Source organism: Python bivittatus, unplaced genomic scaffold, assembly GCF_059951505.1.
Source record: "Python bivittatus isolate LINGU-HERP-01145 unplaced genomic scaffold, Pbiv_v1 ctg000610_np1212, whole genome shotgun sequence".
NCBI classification, from domain to species: Eukaryota; Metazoa; Chordata; class Lepidosauria; order Squamata; family Pythonidae; genus Python; species Python bivittatus.
In genome coordinates, this window is record NW_028277088.1 from 60,229,728 (window position 1) to 60,249,666 (window position 19,939).

The window sequence follows — 19,939 nt, forward strand, 5'->3', positions numbered from 1 at the left end:
TGTCTGTTTTGCCCTTGCATCCGTTGAGCTTTTCTTATGGTGAGTTGGAGTGGCTGTTTTAATCTGGTTTTGAATTACCTGCCGATTGCCTCTGGATTGCTGCGCTCCCAGTGTATTGTAAGCCAGAGTCGCCCGAGGCGCCTGGGGAGCCGGCTGCACTACAGTGTTGCCGCTTCTAATTAACTCCCTGTGGTGAGTTAACTGCCCGTCCCATCGGTAGTTTACCTGTGGTTGCCTTGTTTCCTTGCCTAATCACCTATTGCCTGAGGCGGTGAAATTGACCAACAGCTCTGTGCTGCAGCGTGTGCTTCCTAGGCTGAATCTGACAATTGGGAGATTACTGCCCAACAGGATCAGCCACTGGCAGTTATTGGTCTCTGTTTTTCCCCATTTGGCATGGCTTCTCTACTGCCAGCAACTATAAGAACTAATAACTCTATCATTGGCTCCACTCACAACTGGTTGAATAAACCAGTAAACATTCCTTGATGTCCCCACATACTGGCTTCCTTCTTTCTGGCTTGACCACTACCTCAGTGCTCAGTTATGATTTTTTCTTTCCTGGAGCCTTTGGTTGCTTCATCCTCCTGGAAGGCTGCAACACAAAATGTACATCAATCTCCCTTTTCAGCTTTCTTCTAAGGCCCTAGACCTCCTAGAGTTCTTGTCAATATCTTCAGCATCTACTCTTCTCCATGCCAAAGTTTAGCCAAATGATTCACCACAATCCTAAACTACACTAATATTCTACCAACACAGTATAACAGTCCAACTCCCTTTGTGTCAGGCTGTTCAAAGCCCTCTCTACCTCATGGGTGCCCTTTCCAAGCAAGGGGATGTGTAGCAGGAACAAAAATTATTGTGGAGAGCAGCACAGGTGATTTCCCTCAGCTGTCCTGTCATGAGTTGTATGAGCTACCTTGAAAGAGGAAGCAGGAAACACGCTCCTTCAAAAGCTATTTCTTGACCCAACCGGATTAGATAACTTCTTCCTAGTCTCCAGTTTTCCTATTCTAGGGAAGATGTTGGAGAAGATGGTAGGACTTCAGTTGCAGAATATCCAAGATGAAACAAATTATCTTTGATGCTTTTCAGTGTGAGGGACTTCCAGAGGAAGAAATGATGGACTGACGACGGCTCCGCAAAAGTGGAGCCGATGACCACCATGGTATGAAGAGCTGGTGAGTAGACCAGCTCTTTGATAATTCCTCTCCAGACAAGGAGAGGACTTGAGATTGCCCACAGGTGCTCCAGACATCTGCTCCTCATGAGGCGGTCACAAGATAGCTATCTGGCGGGTTTAGAGCTCTGGAAGATGAGAGAATAGCCATCTTGCTCAAACCGTTGTTAGCACCTTTGAAAGGACACTAAGTTCACATACTTCCTTCTCTAATCACTTTTGGAAATTGCTTGTTAACTGCTTTTCAGCTATTAGAAACCTTTGGGTCAACAGGTTTGACAGCACCTGGTGAGTTTCCTTCAATCCTTAGCAAAAGGAAGTTTTAATTACAAGTTTAAGAACTTAAAAAATTGGGTTTTTTAGAATAAACAAAAGGGTGATTAAAACTTTGATTTTAGAAAGTTACAAATGTACCAAGGGTCCAGATAAATTTGAAATAAGGTTTTGGAATTAATTATAAAGAATCCTTCCTGTGGGAAAATGCTTTTGTTTTGAATTTTTAAAAAAAACATAAGATTTTTTTTAAAAAACAGACACTAGAAAGAGCTAGAGGGAACTAAAGATTACTATTAAAGGAGAAGAACACATAATCTCAACTTACAATTACAGAATGAAGCAAAATATTCTAACATTGGACATATTGAAAGGTATTTTTGAACAACAGACTCAGAAGTTAATTTTAATAGTGTCAACAGAGATATTTGCCTCTATGGAGAGACTGTGTCTAAAATATGTTATGGAAGAGGAACAAGTTCTACCTGACAAGATCAAGACTGAATTAAAAGTGGATTTACAAATGACAGGCTACAAGAATGATATGGAAAAAGATGTTACACTGGACATATAAAAGAAACCAGGTGATCTTTTAATAATTAAAAGGGATATACAAACAAACAAGAGAGTGACCTGGATAATTTTCCTATACTGGATTTACAAAAGAGGCTTGTTAAGGTTTTGAAGAATCTTGTGAGAAGGGACAAAGAATAAATGAAATCAAGCTCTATGACATTATTTGAATGGACTAAAGATTAGGATTGTTAGAAGTATAAGGAAGGAATATAAAGTTGGGTTATCTGATCAAGGTTAAAATTGATACATTGTTATCTCTGGTAACCCTTAATGGATGCCTTATGGATTTGTTTATAGATAAGAGATGGGATATGGGAAGAAGAGATCATTTGTTGTATTTTAAGAGCAAGTAATAAGTTACCAAAATTGTTTATATTTGTTGTGATGAAGGTGGGAAGTCACTACTTTATATATTTCCTTTCTTTTTCTTTACTATATTCTTATTTTTTTTCTTTTCTATTTCTCTTTTTAATTTTTCCTTTTTTCTTCTTTATTTTCTGCACCTTCTACTCTTTCTTTTTATTCTTCTACCTTTTTGCAGTTTGTATTAGTTTAACTGTTGTAATAAAATCTTTAATAAAATTGCCACAAAAAAAGAGATCCTTTTCACTGTGGGTTTAGGGTGGGATATAGGATGAAACAACATTGGTTGCTCTAGTGGGTGACCTTTGTCAGGACCTGGATGAGGGAGATGTGGTTTCCTGGTCCTATTAGACATTTCAGTGGCATTCAGTAGCATCCATTTTAGTATCCTTATGGGAAATCTATAAGGGTTGGGGGTGCATTGCATGGTTTTACAGTGGTTCCACTCTTCTTGAACTGGTGGTTCCAATCAATTGTGCTGGAGGATCAACAGTTGAGTTCCTGGCCACCCCTGTGTGGAGTGTCACAGGGCTCAGCTATCTCCCTTATTCAACATTTATATGAAACCACTGGGAGAAACATCCATTGTTTCAGGTTGAGGCATCATCTATATGCAATGATACTTAGTTGTACATCTCTGCCCCAGGGTGAGCTGGAAGTGCTGTGGAAGTTCTCACCATGTATGGAAAGTGAGAGGGACTGGATGAGATGAAACAAATCAAATCTGAATCCTAGCAAGATGGAAGTACTGTTTGTTCAGAAACCATGTTTCCAAGTTAGCTCTAGAAGTGGTTGCACTCACACTGGGGGTTCTCCTGGACTCATGGCTACTGTTTCACCACCAGATGGAGTCCATGGCTAAGGGAATCTTTGCCCATCTGTTGACAGTGAACTAGCTTTTTAAAGGAGGAGGCTTAGTGACTGTCAGCACCAACCACGAGTACTAACACTACCTTAACAGAATCTTGCAAGTCTGAAAGTACCTCTCCCTTCTCTTACTTCTACTCTCCTGAAAGCTGAGGAGGGTCCCTTCTGATATGTTTTCTCCACCCCCACCCCTCCTTCAGACTCAGATTTTGTTTATCAGTGAGCTGTGCTTGAGGTTGCCTCCAAAGATATCCTGGAAAGCACAATTGGTACAGAAAGCAGCAGCCCACTTGCTGGCAGTGAGAACCAGGCCCATAGTATCGACACTGGTTTTATAGGCATTGCATTGGAGGCTGATAGTGCTATTTTAACCTATAAAGCCCTAAACGGTTTGGCTCTAAATTATCTTTGAGGTTATTTTTTTTTAATTGAATCTCCCCATCTTGTATGTTCAGTCTGGGTAAATACACATTAGATCCCTAAAGGGGTGGTGGTATGGGACTCTAGAAACAGGCCTTTTTTGTAGTTACTTGCCTTATTCTTGCCTTATCCCAGAAGTCTGGATGGCCATCACATTGTTATCTTGTATGAGGGCTATGAAGATTGTTCCCTTGGATATTTGGGTTTTAAATTTCTTGCATGTGGGATTCTAAATCATGATAAACTGGAAATTTTATTTTTATTTTTTAAAAAACCTTGATTTTATTAAATTGTAGTTTTATAATGATTTATTGTTCTGTTTAAACTATATACCTTTATGGTTGTGAACTGTCTAGGATTGTTAGAATATGGTGAGATATGAATTCTGTAGTAATGATTCTGTAATGATCTTCAGTAAACTAATGGCATGGTCAACTAAGCTGTAAGTTGGAGATATGAATCATTATGACAATAGCCCCTAAATGATCTAATCAACTAAAATAGAAATGAGCAACTCTGTTTGGTTCAAGAGCCACACTGGGCTTTAAGTGATAAATTTCTGGAGTCTGCACTCCAAAACATGGGCAGGGCCAAGACAAAAATATATTAGATTAAATTATATTAACAATAACATTAAATTAAATGTCACTAACAAGATTATTTCATAAATATTTAATAATTTCCCACTTTCATAGTGACATCTTTTAGTGGGTCTTTTGATGGATAATCTGCAGCCTTGAAACATAGGCTATGCAATCTTGCAAAAAGACTATTACCATTAACAAATAACCCTATATTATTTAGAGTAAACTATCAACTGATATGGGGGTTCAAAACTTCTCAATATTTCTCATTAACTATGACCCATTCTCTATTGGCCAGTACTTCTCTACCCTTTGGGGTTCACCAGATCAGGAAACAGACTCCATAGGAAAACTAGAACTCTACTTTATTGAGACAGGCTATAATAACAGAATCTTGCAAGTCTAATGGTGCTTTACCTCCCCTCCATCCCAGTGAATCAGGGAGGAGCCTGTCTGGGTCTCTTACAAATATATTACAGTATCTTGTTTCCCAGGATTTAAGAAATGCTTCAGCCCTCTGCTTATATAATGGTACTTGGCTTTTGCCCTCAGTTTGCCCTGATTCTCTACACCAGCTAACATAATGTTTACCTCAGTGATAAACTCTGAGAATGGGTAGTTTTTTTCTGTGCTCCCAGCTATTATTCAGTGTTGACGTTATGTATGCCACATGGCCTGACTTGCACTTCTCAAACATTCTTTCTGTTTTAAAAAACATGCATTTAAGCTATATATCACTGAATCTTTTACTTGTGACATTGTGGTACATATACAATTTGCCTTAGGAAATATTTGGATTATTAAACATAAATAATAAAATACTGTAGGTGACTATATTTGGAAACATGTAGAGCTTTCATTCTTAAACAGGAAAACAAAACTCCCTGAAATATTTCAATTTATACAATTCATAAATTATGGCTACATATCAGTCCATCCTTATATTATTTTTATTAATACAACAATGTGGAATGTTTCCATGCAACTGCAGAAATTAGTATATCTGAGCAGCATCTTTATGTGTACATAGGTTTTTCTTCAATGCAGTTGCTTCAGCTGTTGTGGGGATCCTCCTGCTGATAATCGTGATCCTATATGTCTTCATCCAGTATTTTGTGAATCCAGCAGAACTCCGCACATCTCCTCAGTTTGAAAGTATTTCTTCTTTCACTTGAAATACTAATGATTTAGCAGCATTTGTTATTCACATAATTGTAATTTATGGGGTATCACTATAAACACACTTTCAAGATGTAAGCTCACTGTTTAAAATGTTGTCCCAAAGTTAATTCATCATGTAGAAATGGATAAAAATCTTGGGGCATTGACATTATCTCAGATCGTTGTTATCTCTTGCATAAACATTTGAGTACTTTCATTTTTGGACATAGTCTTCTGTGACTGGAGATCTGCAACAAGCAGACATTTAAAATGTTTGAAGTGGAAATTAATTGAAGCACAGAGTTTCTCCTTTATAAAATCTTCTCAGCTTTTGTTCACAGAGTAGAGATGTTGTACATTATTTAGTGATGTACATTATTTAGTATTCAGTAAGATGAAAATATTCATCTAGGAAATTATGCTAGGAAATGAGGGAAGGGGAAGCAGAGGACAACAGGTGGATCTGCAGATCTGGTGATCAACCAAAAGCCACCCACTACAACCCAGAGAAACCTGGGCAAGTCATTCCCTAACTGCCTTCCTTGAAATGTGTGCTAATAATTCTTAAGATTCACTCCAGGTTAGGAAATAACTAGTTACAGTCCCTGCACAGTTTCAGCTAAAAATGGCACTTCTATAACTATTTACTCCTCCACATCTTTATTATTTATTATTACTTATTTAATAGTAATCCTGAAATTCAGTACAGTAATGCAAACCAATAACACCATAAAGAATTAGAAAAACAGCACCATGGAAAAAACAATAGCAACATCAACACCTTCAGTGATACAACAGCATAAATTCAGTAAAAGCTGGATGACTAGACAGGTCTTTTTGGTGTGTGTGTGTGTGTGTGTGTGTGCTTTTGAGTAGTATTGAGTCCTGGTGACTGCCTGTAATTTTCTTGGCAGCATTTTCAGAAGTGGTTTGCCATTGCTTGCCTTCCTAAGGCTGAGAGAGAGAGTGACTGGCCCAAGATCACCCAGCTGGCCTTGTGCCTAAGATGGGACTAGAACTCACAGTTTCCCGGTCTTTAACCTGATGCTTTAACCACTACACCAAACTGGCTCTTGGTAGGTCATTAGCTGACACCAAAGCCTATGAAGACTCAATTTCAACCATAAATGAACAGGGAGAGAATTCCATAATCAGAATTTATAAATTTATAAAAGATTATATTAAAAAGTCTCTTGGCTTGTCATATAACAGATCGCTGGCAAACACGTGCTAGCAAAGTTGATCCTCACTCATTTGCCATAGAAATATTTAGGGGAAAAAATGATCCATTAGATATATAGGTCACAGGCTATATATGGGTTTATACATCTTGAATTTGGCCTAGAATGCTGGCACCCAAGGCAACTCCTTCAACTAACAGGCAACATATTCCCAGTAAAGTGTCTTTTTAACAACTTAACTCTGGCATTTTGCATTAGGTGCATTTCAGGTCATAGAATCATAGCATTTGAAGAGGCCATTTAACTCATCAGTACGATCCCCTACTTCATGAATCCAAGTTACAGCATCCAGAACAGATAGCAACTCAATCTCTGTTTTAACACATCCTGTGAGGGGGAACCCACCATCACCATCCATTGGTCCCACTTTAAAACTATTTTTACTATGAATTTTAACATTCATTTAGAATCTGTCTTCCTGTAACTTAAATCTATTATTCTGTGTCCTGCAATTTGGGATGATACAGAACAGCCTTAGCTTTCTTGTGTATGTCCTCATTTTAGATATTTGAAGAGAGCTTTCATATTCCCCTTCAATCTTCTCTTTTCAAGGCTAAGAATTCTCAGCTTTTTTTATTGCTGTTCTTAAGACTTCGTTTTCTAGTCCTTTTAAGCATCCTTGCTGCCCCTTTCTAAATCTGTTCTAGTGTCTCTGAATCCTTCTTAAAGTGTGATGCTTAGAACTCAACAAAATCCTAGAGATGGATCAGAACAAAACGGGAAAACTATTGTCTGTGATTTAGGTAATTTGAGTAATGCCATTCTTCCAGTCAACACATAGAGATGGAGTTTTCACACATGATAAACACATTGCGCAGTCACACCATAAGCAAATCACATTGATATTTTAGCATTTTTGTAGTTACACTATATACTCCTGCAGTCTTCAATTTTTTAAACTTTTCATAGCAGTTATTATTTATTTTCATAATTTTTTCATGGACGCTAACATTTATAGCTATCATTTCAATTCCACTCTTTTGACGTATTATTTCCATACATCTTTCCAAAATACTCCTTCCAGCATTTCTTCCCTTCCATTTAATTTCCTATCACTCCATCACTTTTGTTTTTAATTCCATTAACCTCCATCTATTGGAGGTTCCTTTTTTAGCCCTTTCACTTGCTTCCAAAACATCTTTTAAAAATGTACATTGAAACAATTATGTATTTCCTCTGCTTCTTTTGAGCTTAACCCCATCCTTTGCTCTCTTTGACTACATTATTTGCAGTTCTTTTTCTTTATGTATACTTTACATGATCTCTTTCTCCCATCCTCATTTTTTCAGCAATTATTCTCCTATATGATTTTTTCCTCATCAACAGCCTCTTTTATTAAATTATGCCACTAAGCTTCCCTATTCATACTTCCTACTAGTGAAACTCCACTGTACCACTTTATACCATAATCCTTTTTACTCTTTCTAAGCTGCTTCTCTCCGTATGTCCACCTTTCATTCATTCTGTTGAAAGGTTAATCAACTTTCTAATACTCTCTTATATAGAACAGCATTCATCTTTTCTTTTCCTGCAGTTCTACTTTCACTCTAGTTTCTTTCACTTTTTTCTTTTTCTTCAATGTCTGTATTTTCCCAGGATCTGTTCTTGACACTGTCAAATAATGGTCTGTCCCCCATTTAGAACATTATGCTATTCTTATGCTTAAATCAAATTTTCAAAACCTCTAAACTTATGTTTACTAATCACATTATCATCTATCATTGTTTAGCCAAATTGCCCAATCATTTTTTGCTACTGTCTCATCTTGTTCCCACCCATCCATTCATGTCACCTAACAGAATAATGTTTTACTCTGGATTGCATTCATTCAGAATGTTACAGAATTCTTCCCAAAACACATCCCTGTTTCTTCCATGATCACCAGTCACCAAAGCATAAGTTACAACATATCAGTAACCAATGAATTTTTACTTCTATATCTATCCACAGCAACCTAGATAACAATAATTTCATTTTTCTGACATACATTTTAGTCCTTTTATTTGTAATTAAACTTACAGCTTCACTTCTCTGTGTGTACATCAACATCATTCCACAAGATCAGACAACTTCCATTCAGATCTTTCCCCTTTCTCATTTCACAGATGCATGATATATCTATTTTTCTTTCCTTCATCTCATTTGCTAATTCAAGCTTTTTATCATACTCCTTTTACATTCCAGGGCACATACAGATATTGTTCTCTGCTGCCCATCACAGCTTTGATCAAGCAAGGTTTTCACATAATACTTTTAATAAGTTAGGTAAAGTGTAGGCCAAGTTACAAGATTTAACAATACCTGTGTCATGTGCAGTATTCCCTGCTAAAAGTAATAACAGAACAGGTTAGTTTTGGCACATTGGGCTGGTACACCAAAGTGTAGCCAAAGGTTAGTTTCCCTGCAATCATGCTTACGCTATTTTATGCAAACTAGAATCAGTATTCTGGAGACTACTTTGCAAGCCAACATCTTGCTGACAACATTCTACCAACAATAGATTGTATTCCTTCATGTTATTTGAAATGAATTTATAGGCTATGAAAAAATTTTCTCTGCCAAGGAAATCTTCCAAATTTTCAATTGAAAATATTAATTTAATTTTCCATACTTTCAGACTTATTGCTGGATATTTATTTTAGCTTTGATTATTGATTGGAATAAAATACTTCAGAATTTACATTCTGTTTTGGCTCACCTTGGAAACTGTTGTATAATCTTGGTGTAACAAACTGAATGAGAGAAGACAGCTGCTCATTTGAATAAAAATTCCTAATCTTCTCTCACCAACTACAGTAGATGGTTAATGGCCATTTTAAAGTTTTCCTTGGATAATTTAGCAAATAAGAAGGCAAAACCAAACTCTTATTTTGGACTTTTGGTAGAAAACAATAACCTGTCAAGCAAAAAATAAAAGAGGGGGGAGGGGAATATTTTCCCTTCCTGGGCTAAGGTGAGAGGGGAAAAATACGGAGATTCTTTAGCACAATGAGCAGTGCCAGTTATTGTCCTATAAGTTGTTTTTGCAGAGTCTGATAAACTCTGAATACTGGAATTACAAATTAATCTATTTCTTTCACATCAGAAAAATAAAAGCATCAAAGTTCTCTCTTTCTCTATGGGTTTTTGCTTAAATAGGGAGGTTCAGATCAGCATATATATAAATTACTTTGCAACTACTTTTGTAGCTCTTTCCATTAGGCAATGACTGAAGTTTTACAAGGGTTGATATAAGATGGGAAACATTAAGAGAGTTCATGGATGGGGGCTGCTTGCAGAATCTCTTGTAGATGACTATGGAATTTTAATAATGGAAAGGCTTCTTCTGTGTATTTGCCAAGCTGAAATGGAGTTTTTCCTTTCAACTGCAGGCTAACTTTACCCAAAATGTGTGAGGGTTTCCTAACAATACCCTTTGTTGGGACATTAGCATCTGTAAGGTGGTTTCCACTATCCCATCACCTCCATAATCACTTGCATGACCAATATTATCACAGTGGAATAAAAGGCAGTACAGAATATTAAGCTACAGCCAAGAAATATCTTTCCTATTTTGGTTAAAATATGACTGATTCATACTTCCTCCATTCCTAATTCTTTTAATTTAAACAACTCTTGCTCGAAGAATGAAAAAGATTTTTAAAGGAAGAGAGAGAGAGAGAGAGAGAGAGAAAGAGACAAAGCACAGACCTAGAAGACATAAGCTGTAGAATCCTGTGTTGTGCTGGCTAATTAATATTTAGGGGGGGGAAATCATATAATACTGCAGCCACTGTGTTAGACTGCAAGAATAGTGGAAAAGACTAGGGAAAGAAAGATCAGGAACAGAGTGTTCGTGTAAGAGAATTCTGAGAAGTTGGGAAAGAAATATGACAATGAGTAGATGGAGAGTTCAGTCTTATGTGGCTCCACCAGCCCTCCAGTTAAGCAATCTGTGAGAAACATGTTTAAGCTATTTGCAGAGACCCCATCTTAATGAATTCACTAATGAATGAAACCATATTAATCTTGCTTCCTTGGTTGTGTGTTGCTGCTCAGGGGTTTGAGAGGTCTATTGAGGGAACTGAAAAGCCTCTTAGGACCAAGCTACACTAACTATTGAAAACAGTCAAGTTCAGTGGTTGTTTTTGGTTAGTGGTCAACAAAGATTACTAGAAAGGTTGACAGTGGTTGATAGGTTTGTTTACCCAAAAAGATTTCACAGGTGGGCCACTAAGTTTTTGCTAGTCATTCTTTTACTAGTCATGTCCTTGCCTGAAAAGGTCTGCCTTGGGATCATTTTTAACATCATTTAAATTTCTAGCATGCCAGAATTTTGCTGACTCAGGAAGGCATTGAAGGGGTACTCTATGGGGCACCTGCTCCTCTGTCAGTTTTCTTAAGCAGAGTTTTCCTTTAGCATGTGTCACTCTAAAAGTGAGGTGCTTGCTGCAAATAGCATTTCAGCCTCATGGCATTGATCAGAGTATTGGGGGCTGCACAAATGTTGAACAAAGTATGGATATAATTTAGGGAGGAGGTAGCAGGTCAGATAACTCCGCTGAAATTCTGGCCAGTGTTGGGATCCTTGTTTGTTTGCTTAGGAATCACTTTCAATAACCATGTTTAATGCCACAAGGTATTTTGAGATTGGTGTTTTTATCTTGGTTTTTAAATTTGTTTTAATCCACCCAGAGTCATTTTGGAGGCCACATAAATTGAATAAATGAATGAATAAATAAATACTAGGCTATCGATACCGCTCTTAATAAGAAATGGGGTGGATCTGCTGAGCAGGCATATTTTGCTAAATGGTTGCAACAATGGCTTTTGAACACAAGTTTAGGACTCTTTCAAAAGAGCTCTAAGCCCATGTTCAAAATTAATGCAGTTAATAGCTGCTGGGCTATGCTGGGAAAAGGCAAAGAGAACCCAGCAATGCTCTGTTGCCTCATGGCCCAGCCCCCACCACCCAATAGTCAGCTGATTCCTCTTTCAAAGCCAGTTTCCTGTGCTGGGGATTGCCTCAGATACCTGGCAGTTGCAGGGGAAGAGCCTGGGTTGAAAGAGTCACACCATCACTTTTTCAAAATCTAAACAGCTCTGGAAGGGGCTGTGTCTGCATCAGACTTTAAGTATCTAAGAGGGGCCTGACTGAGCCTGCACCCCAATAGTCTGCAACATCAACAGAATGATCAGTGAATTGAGTCAAATTATACCTATGATAAAATTGCCACAGCTTGTTGCAACTCTAATTTAACACTGAAACAGCTAAGGGTCACTTAAAACTGTAGACAAGCCATAAAAAAGAAGTTGCTGGAACATTTTGGCCCTGTGATTAGACACAAGTGGGGAAAAGCTCACAGAATGAAAATAATGGAATAAAAGTTAACAGAGACAAAAGCAGTTAGGAAGTACTGTACAGTACATCAAGTGCTCAGGTATAGGATGAAGCTTGGCAATAGTATTTTACAAAAAATCTTTTACTATTATTAATTGGTTGCGAACTAAGTGTGAGGGAGAACTGTGATGGGGCTACAGAAAAAAGTGCAATTGTGGGCTGCAGCATTAGAGGTATCATTTTCAGTCATAGGAAGTAATAGTTATTGTATATTGGTCAGATCCCACCTCATATATTGTATTCAGTTTTGGGTACCACTTGTTAAAAAGATCTGGAGAAAGTGGAATAGATAGAATAAATTCAAAGAAGACAAATGAGGGTTGCAGGAGACTAGAAACTTAGTCCTGTGAAAGAAGATTGAAAGACCTGGGAACGTTTAATAATGAGATGACTGAGCAGCAATACGATAGCTCTCTCCTAATCCTTGAAAGGATTCCAGAGTACAAGACACAAAATAAGGGACTCAAGTTATAGCAAAGGAGATTTCAGTTGAATATTGGAAGAAATATCTTCACAGTAAGAAGAGTTTGAATCTGGTACTCCAAGAGATGGTGAACTCCCTTTCACTGGATGTGTCCAAGTAGAATCTAGATGGCCATTTGTTCGGGGGAGGGGGGCACTTTCATTTGGATTTCTGCACTGAGGAGGGGATTGGGCTCAATGACCTATCTGGCCCTATAATCATATTTGCCATGCTTCAGCCAGATACATTTTTACCAGTCCTTATGACAGCAGTCCAGCAGTCCATCATCTAGATAACATAGACTGTTTTATATCAAATATCACCCATCATCATATTTTTCAAAGCCATTTCTTTACCTACTATATTCTTTTTCTTTCAAGTTTTCTTTCATGGCCTGGAAGGTTGCATGAGAACACCACCTGAGATGCCTTCTTGTATCTCTAAAGTCCTACTTTTGAAAGTATCATTCTTTACATGGATTATCAGGACGAGATAATTAACAGTGAAGCATATTTCTCATGTCCCTAATTTTTGTTCCTGGCAGACAGAAGAATTCACACCCTGACGGGTCCTGCCAGCATACTTTTAAGTCTTTTCCCCATTGTAGTGAGTCAACAGCTATTACAATTTTACATTTATCTTCTTGCAAATGCACTGCAGCATCTCCTTTGCCCTCCTGTTTCCTCTTGAGCAAGTTGGGTTATTTTTCTCTCTCTCATAAAGGCTAAAATGTTTCCTTCTTCAAAAACCTCAAAGCTCCTTCTGAGTCCAAGTAATGCAGAAAATCTCCTATGTGTTTCAGTTCTGCCTGTCACTCAATACATTGGACATGCTCCTTTCTTTGATTTTCTTCCTTATGAAGAATTATTCCTCTTTTCTTTTGATCTAGTAAATTTTCTTACTCTTTTTTCCACTGCTCCAATCCTCATAATTTTCTTCAAGCTCCATCAGAAGCTTTTACTTGCTGCAAATAAATGCCAGCTTATTTTCAGTCATGAAGACAAACATTCTATAGGCATTGCATGGTGTGACTACATAATTGTATCTGCTTACTTTTGCCTTTTTCTTAAAGTACCGCAAGTAAAAAGGCGTTTATTTTTCTTGTCCTCTTCTCAGTTTGCCAGATTAAGTTCTCAGACTGTCATATTAACCATCTTCAAAGTTAGCCCCATGTAGAGCCTGTCCTCGCTTAATGTCCATTTGTTCAGTGACTGTTCAAAATTACAATGGCACTGAACAAAGGACTTATGACCAGTCCTCAAAGTTCTGGCTGTTGCAGCATCCCCGTGTGAAGAAAATTCAGGCCTGCCCATAATTACAACCCCCCAACTTCTGCCCCCCCCACCAGCTGACCTTCATTGTCGTCTTCACCTGCCTCCCCTCTGCTAGGCTGATTATCTTGGCCACGCACAGGGGAGGCGCCAGGGAAACATCCCATGGCACACATGCACCACTACTGGCCAGGCCCTTCTTTCGCATGCTAGTCAGGGCCTCCTTTTGTGCACCAGCTGGGGCCTCCTTTTGCACCAGCCTTCTTTTGTGTGCTGGCTGGGTCTTTCTTTTGCAAAAGGAAGCCCTGGCCAGTGCACAAAAGGAGGCCCTGGCCAGCATGCAAAAGAAGGCCCTGTCTTCACCAGGGCAAAACAAGGATCCGGCCATTAGTGGCACACAGTGTGGTGGGGGGTGCAATGGGCAGGGCCGGGCAGTCGGGGCAGCTAGCAGTGGTGGATAGGCAGGCAGCCAAAAGAGCAGAGATGGTGGGGAGATAAGTGGATGGGGGGAGTTGAAGTGGAGGTAGTCCCTTACCTTCATCCAAGAATGGCTTGGATCTGGGTGGGTCCTCACCTAACAACCAAGTGGGATTCACTCTGGGATTGCTGGAACTGCCATTGCTAAGTGGAACGGTCATGTGGTGTTTTGTTTAACAACAGCATTGCTTACTGATGGAGTTGCAGACTGGAAACTACCTATTAATAATGCTTCTGTCAGGATTCTGCCTCAGCTGATTGGCCTGCATCCAGCTCCAATCCAGAACAGCAGTTCAGAGTCTGCTTTGCTTTACATGTTTCAGATGATCAAAAGAAATAGGGTAGTATCAATTCACTCCAAATCTCCTAATTACTACCCTCAACAATTTATGGGGGATTCAGAAAGACTATACACACAGTTGCCATTTTTCTGGTTAGCAGCCATATATTGATTTAATGTTCCTTTTGGCAGTAATCCTTTGGAATTTAAAGCTAAATACAAGCCAGTAGCCAAGTTACAATCATAGGCCATATATTTCCTTAATAAATATCCCTGAGTGCTCAGAAGCTTTTTGGGGGGAATGGGCTCACATCATCTAAAGCATGCTTAATATCTACAGTAGTCCTCAGGTTATGACCCTAATTGGGGCTGGACGTTCGATCGCTAAGCGAAATGGTCATTAAGCAAAACATCAGTGACTGTGCCACTTAGTAATGGCAGTTCCGACAGTCCCAGCTGTGGTCATTAGGCAAGGACTGTACAGTTGTTAGGTGAGAATCTCATGCTTCTCCTGCCCTGTGAGAACTGCCTCTGCTTCAACTCCCCCACCCACCTATCTCCCCCCCAACTCTGCCCTTTTGGCTGCCCTGCACTCTGCCACCTACCCCTGCTGCCCGCCACCCCCACCCCCACTGACCTTCACCATCTTCTTCCTCCTGCTGCTGACCTGGGATCCAGGCACTGGGCAAGGATGCAACTCCAGAACACACACAGTGAGTGTGGTAGGACGGCAGAGCCTTGTCTGCCGAAGGGAGCTAGCCAGGCCCTGCTGGTGAGGAGACATTGGGACAGAGTCAGTGGAGGAGGCAAGGTGGCAGTGCAGGCAGGCAAGCCCTGTCTTCCACTGCTAGTGCAAGGAGTGATAGCCTGCAGACCATGCGACAGGATGAGATGGCGAGGCACAGCGTGCTGTCGCTGGGAGAGGTGGTGGCAGTGGCTCCCTGGGCGAAGGTGGTGGCTGTGCAGGAGATCTGCTCAGTGTGGTGGCAGAACTGGAGGACGCAGAGGGATGAGATGTAGTGTGCGCTCTTCAGCTCACTTTAGCAGCACTTCTGGAGAAACGGCCTGTGGGCTTCAACAAGGAGTGGAGGTGAGCCCAGCACCAACAGAGCTTGCCTGCAGGGCTGTGCTTGCTTGGCCCAGCCTTCCCTTCAGCAAGGCCTCACAAAGGGCCAGCAGCTTCCAATGTGAGCTGCAGAGTACGCACTGGAAGTGCTCCTGGAGAACTGGCCTGCGGGCTTCAGCATACTGGAAGCTGCTGTCCCTTTGCAAGGCCTTGCAGGGAGAGTTGAAGCAGGGGGGAGTTGAAGCAGAGGCAGTTTATGCAGGGCAGGAGAATGTCACCATGGGACACTGCAACCCGTCATAAATGCAGGCCGATCACCAAGTGCTCAAATTTTGATCATGTGATCACGGGACACTGCAATAGCCGGAACTTCAAGGACCAGTCATAACTACCTTCATTCAGCGAGATCATCACTTTGAATAGTTGCTCAAGGACTACCTGTATTGTCTATTTCAGGTTGCATGATTTGGCAACCTAAGTTGTGTTGCACATACAAAGCAACACTGCTCCTTTGCATCTTTTTCTCCCAACTACCATGCAGGTGGTAACACCTGACTTGGAAGCTAAGTGGAGTCAGGCCTCGAATGAGAAGAAACCAGGGAATACCATCAAGAGAGGGTAGATTCAGTAGTTGAACATCATCCCAGAAGAAAACAGGAACCATTTCACTACTGTTGCCAAGAAAACTGCATGCTTGTGTTTATGAAATCACCAGTGGCTGAGCTAGAAAGAGACTTCTTTTTTTAATCACTCTCCTGCAACCCATATTTCAACTAATTGGTAATCTTTGTGCCATGGTTAGCAGGACATAAGCATAAGTCCTATGTAATGAGACTGACCAGAAGAGCCCTGCTTATGTTGCTATCACTGAGTAGAGCGCTTAAGGTCTTATAGGTTGCAGTGCCTTAATTATAGAACTCCCTGTTTACTTAGTTAACTACTGGCAGTGACTCTAGTGAGCTTTCAGGCCCAGGCAAAAGTTCATCTAGGCTGAATTCATGCTGTTGTTTTCTGTTATAGAACAACAATAACTGTGTTAGTTTTTATGTCTTTTTTTTAATGATAGAAAATTTAAATAGATTCTCAATTCTTATACTTATAAGAATTATATATATTATAATTTATATATACTATATATAAGTTTATATATACTATATATACTATAAAGCCATATATTATAATTATAATTACTTATAATAGATATGGGTGCACATTTTCAATATATTGATGCAAAATGTTAAAACTATGCATCATATCCTGCTAAACATTTCACAGAGTATATCAGAAAAAAATATGTAAATAGGTTGAATTCTTCCTCAGTCTCTAGATCTGACAATATATTCACATGATTTTTGAAAATAAGGGAGGTGATGTAATGTTGCATATAAAGTTCACATTCATGTGAAATTTGCAAGTATGGAAATTATGCCAAAAATACTTTAAATGATGTTCTTTTTGATCAAGATTTATGGAGTTCTTGAGGTTCTCTGAGCTTGGTTGTTTTCTTGCAAATGTTTTGTTACCTGGCTAGGTAACATCTTCAGTGCTAGAATGGAATGGGGTTTGCTCTCTGTTTATAGTCGTGTGAAAAAGAAAGTACCCCCTCTTTGAGTTCTATGGTTTTATGTATCAGGACGTAATAAAAATCATCTGGTCCTTAGCAGTTCTCAAAAGCAGGTAAATACAACCTCAGATGAACCACAACACATGACATATCACACCATCATTTATTTTACAAAAAGAAAGCCAACATGGAGAAGCCATGTGTGAAAAACTAAGTACACCCTTACTGCTCCCATAGGTATGAAGAGGCTAAGTAGCAGCCACATGCTGCTAATCAAATGCCCTTGATCAGTTGATCATCAGCAAGTGTGACTACCTCTATAAAAGCTGAAGTTTTAGAAGTTTGCTGGTCTTGAGCATTGAGGTGTGTGTTAACACAATGCCAAAGAGTAAAGACATCAGCAATGATCCTAGAGATTGTTGCTGCCCATCAATCTGGCAAGAGTTATAAGGCCATTTCCAAACAATTGAAAGTCCATCATTCTACAGTGAGGAAGATGATTCACAAGTGGAAAACATTCAAGACAGTTGCCAATCTTCCCAGGAGTGGACGTCCCAGCAAATTCACCCCTAGGTCAGACTGTGCAATGCTCAGAGAAATTGCAAAATATCCAAGAGTTACATCTCAGACTCTACAGGTCTCAGTTAGCATGTTAAATGTTAAAGTTCATGACAGTACAATTAGAAAAAGACTGAACAAGTATGGTTTGTTTGGAAGGGTTGCCAGGAGAAAGCCTCTTCTCTCTAAAAAGAATATGGCAGCATGGCTTAGGTTTGCAAAGTTGCATCTGAACAAATCACAAGACTTCTGGAACACTGTCCTTTGGACAGATGAGACCAAAGTGGAGATGTTTGGCCATAATGCACAGCACCATGTTTGGCAAAAACCAAACAGAGCATATCACCACAAACATCTTATACCAACCATCAAGCATGGTGGTGGAGGGTTGATGATTTGGGCTTGTTTTGCAGCCACACGACCTGGGAACCTTGCAGTCATTGAGTCAACCATGAACTCCTCTGTATACCAAAGTATTCTAGAATCAAATGTGAGGCCATCTGTCCAACAGCTAAAGCTTGGCCGACGTTGTGTCATGCAACAGGACAATGATCCCAAGCACACCAGCAAATCTACAACAGAATGTCTGAAAAAGAAAAGAATCAAGGTGTTGCAATGGCCCAGACAAAGTCCAGACCTCCACCCAACTGAAATGCTGTGGCGGGACCTCAAGAGAGCTGTGCATAAACAAATGCCTGCAAACCTCAATGAACCGAAGCAATGTTGTAAAGAAGAGTGGGCCAAAATTCCTCCACAAAGATGTGAGAGACTGATGAAGTCATACAGAAAACAATTACTTCAAGTTATTGAGGCTAAAGGTGGTTCTACAAGCTATTGAATCATAAGGTGTACTTAGTTTTTCACACATGGCTTCTCCATTTTGGCTTTCTTTTTGTAAAATAAGTTGTTGTTCATCTGAGGTTGTATTTACCTACTTTTGAGAACTGCTAAGGACCAGATAATTTTTATTATGTCCTGATACGTAAAACCACAGAACTCAAAAGAGGGTGTACTTTCTTTTTCACATGACTGTATATACTGTGGCATGCCCTGCCAGTGTTGCTGGGGGGCGGGGTTGTTTTATTTTTTCCCTCTGGTAGTTCCTTGATTAGGGTATTGTTTACTGCTTGATTGTATGTCTGGTGATAATCTTGGTGTTAATCTCTGCTTATCTGGGTGATGATTCCTGGTGAGGAGATGTTCCGGTCTTTTGTTTTCCTTTCTTTTGTCTCTTTTGAATAGTGTGTAGATGTTGTTTATCTCTATGTGCCTGTTGATGGCTGCCTTGTCTGAATACCAAGCTTCCAAGAATTCCCTCACATTTTTGGATTTAGCTTAGTCAAAGATGCTGACAGTTTCCCAGTTGAAACTATGGTTCAGTCTGTCCATGTGTTGTGAGATTAAGGAGTTTTCATCATGTCTTTTGACTGCTAGTTGGTGTTCATGGATGTGCTCTGCAAGCCTTCTGACTGTCTGTCCTACATAGTGGTTGCTACAGTCCTTACACTGTATGTTGTAGATGACTCCTGTTTTTTCTTCTTGGGCTACTGGGTCTTTTGGTTTGCTTAAGATGTTTTGGAGGGCTTTAGTTGGTTTGTGTGCTATAGTGATGCTGCCTGGTTGTAATAGTCTGTTGGTAGTTTCTGAGACGTTTCAGATGTATGGCAGTGTTATCCTTTTCATAGCTTGTGTTGGTTGTGTTGTAGTAGGTTGAGTGGTCAGGCACTTTTTGATAAAGTTGTGCGGATATCCATTTTGTTGGAAGATGTTGTATAGCAGTCAGAAGACATGATGAAAACTCCTCAATCTCACAACACATGGACAGATTTAACCATAGTTTCAACTGGGAAACTGTCAGCATCTTAGACCAAGCTAAATCCAAAAATGTGAGGGAATTCTTGGAAGCTTGGTATTCAGACAAGGCAGCCATCAACAGGCACATAAACAACATCTACACACTATTCAAAAGAGACAATAGAAATGAAAACAAAAGACCAGAACATCTCCTCACCAGGAATCATCACCCAGATAAGCAGAGATTAACACCAAGATTATCACCAGACATACAATTAAACTGTAAACTATACTCTAACCAAGGAAGTACCAGGAGAAGAAAAAAATAAAAATAACACCCCCCCCCCCAACACTGACAGGGCAAGCTACTGTATATAAACAGAGAGCAAACCCCCCCTCCATTCTAGCACTGAAGATGTTA

At 39.6% G+C, this 19,939-nt stretch overlaps 1 protein-coding gene and 1 long non-coding RNA gene across 3 annotated transcripts in view; one reads left to right on the forward strand and one right to left on the reverse strand.

Annotated features, from left to right (window-relative positions):
* The window catches only part of ZDHHC11 (zDHHC palmitoyltransferase 11), a 77,979-nt gene extending 72,530 nt beyond the window's left edge, over positions 1–5,449 (forward strand). Inside the window, exon 4 of the mRNA XM_088150210.1 lies at positions 5,294–5,449. Coding sequence (XP_088006336.1) covers positions 5,294–5,438 — 145 coding nt within the window. The 3' untranslated portion in view covers positions 5,439–5,449. The remainder of the gene's footprint in view (positions 1–5,293) is intronic.
* LOC112543046 (uncharacterized) overlaps positions 5,428–19,939 on the reverse strand; it is a 65,612-nt gene continuing 51,100 nt past the window's right edge. The window contains exon 5 of one of the 2 annotated variants that reach the window (XR_015797763.1): positions 5,428–5,672. This is a non-coding gene — a long non-coding RNA (uncharacterized LOC112543046). The remainder of the gene's footprint in view (positions 5,673–19,939) is intronic. The other variant, XR_015797762.1, reaches the window with a different exon arrangement.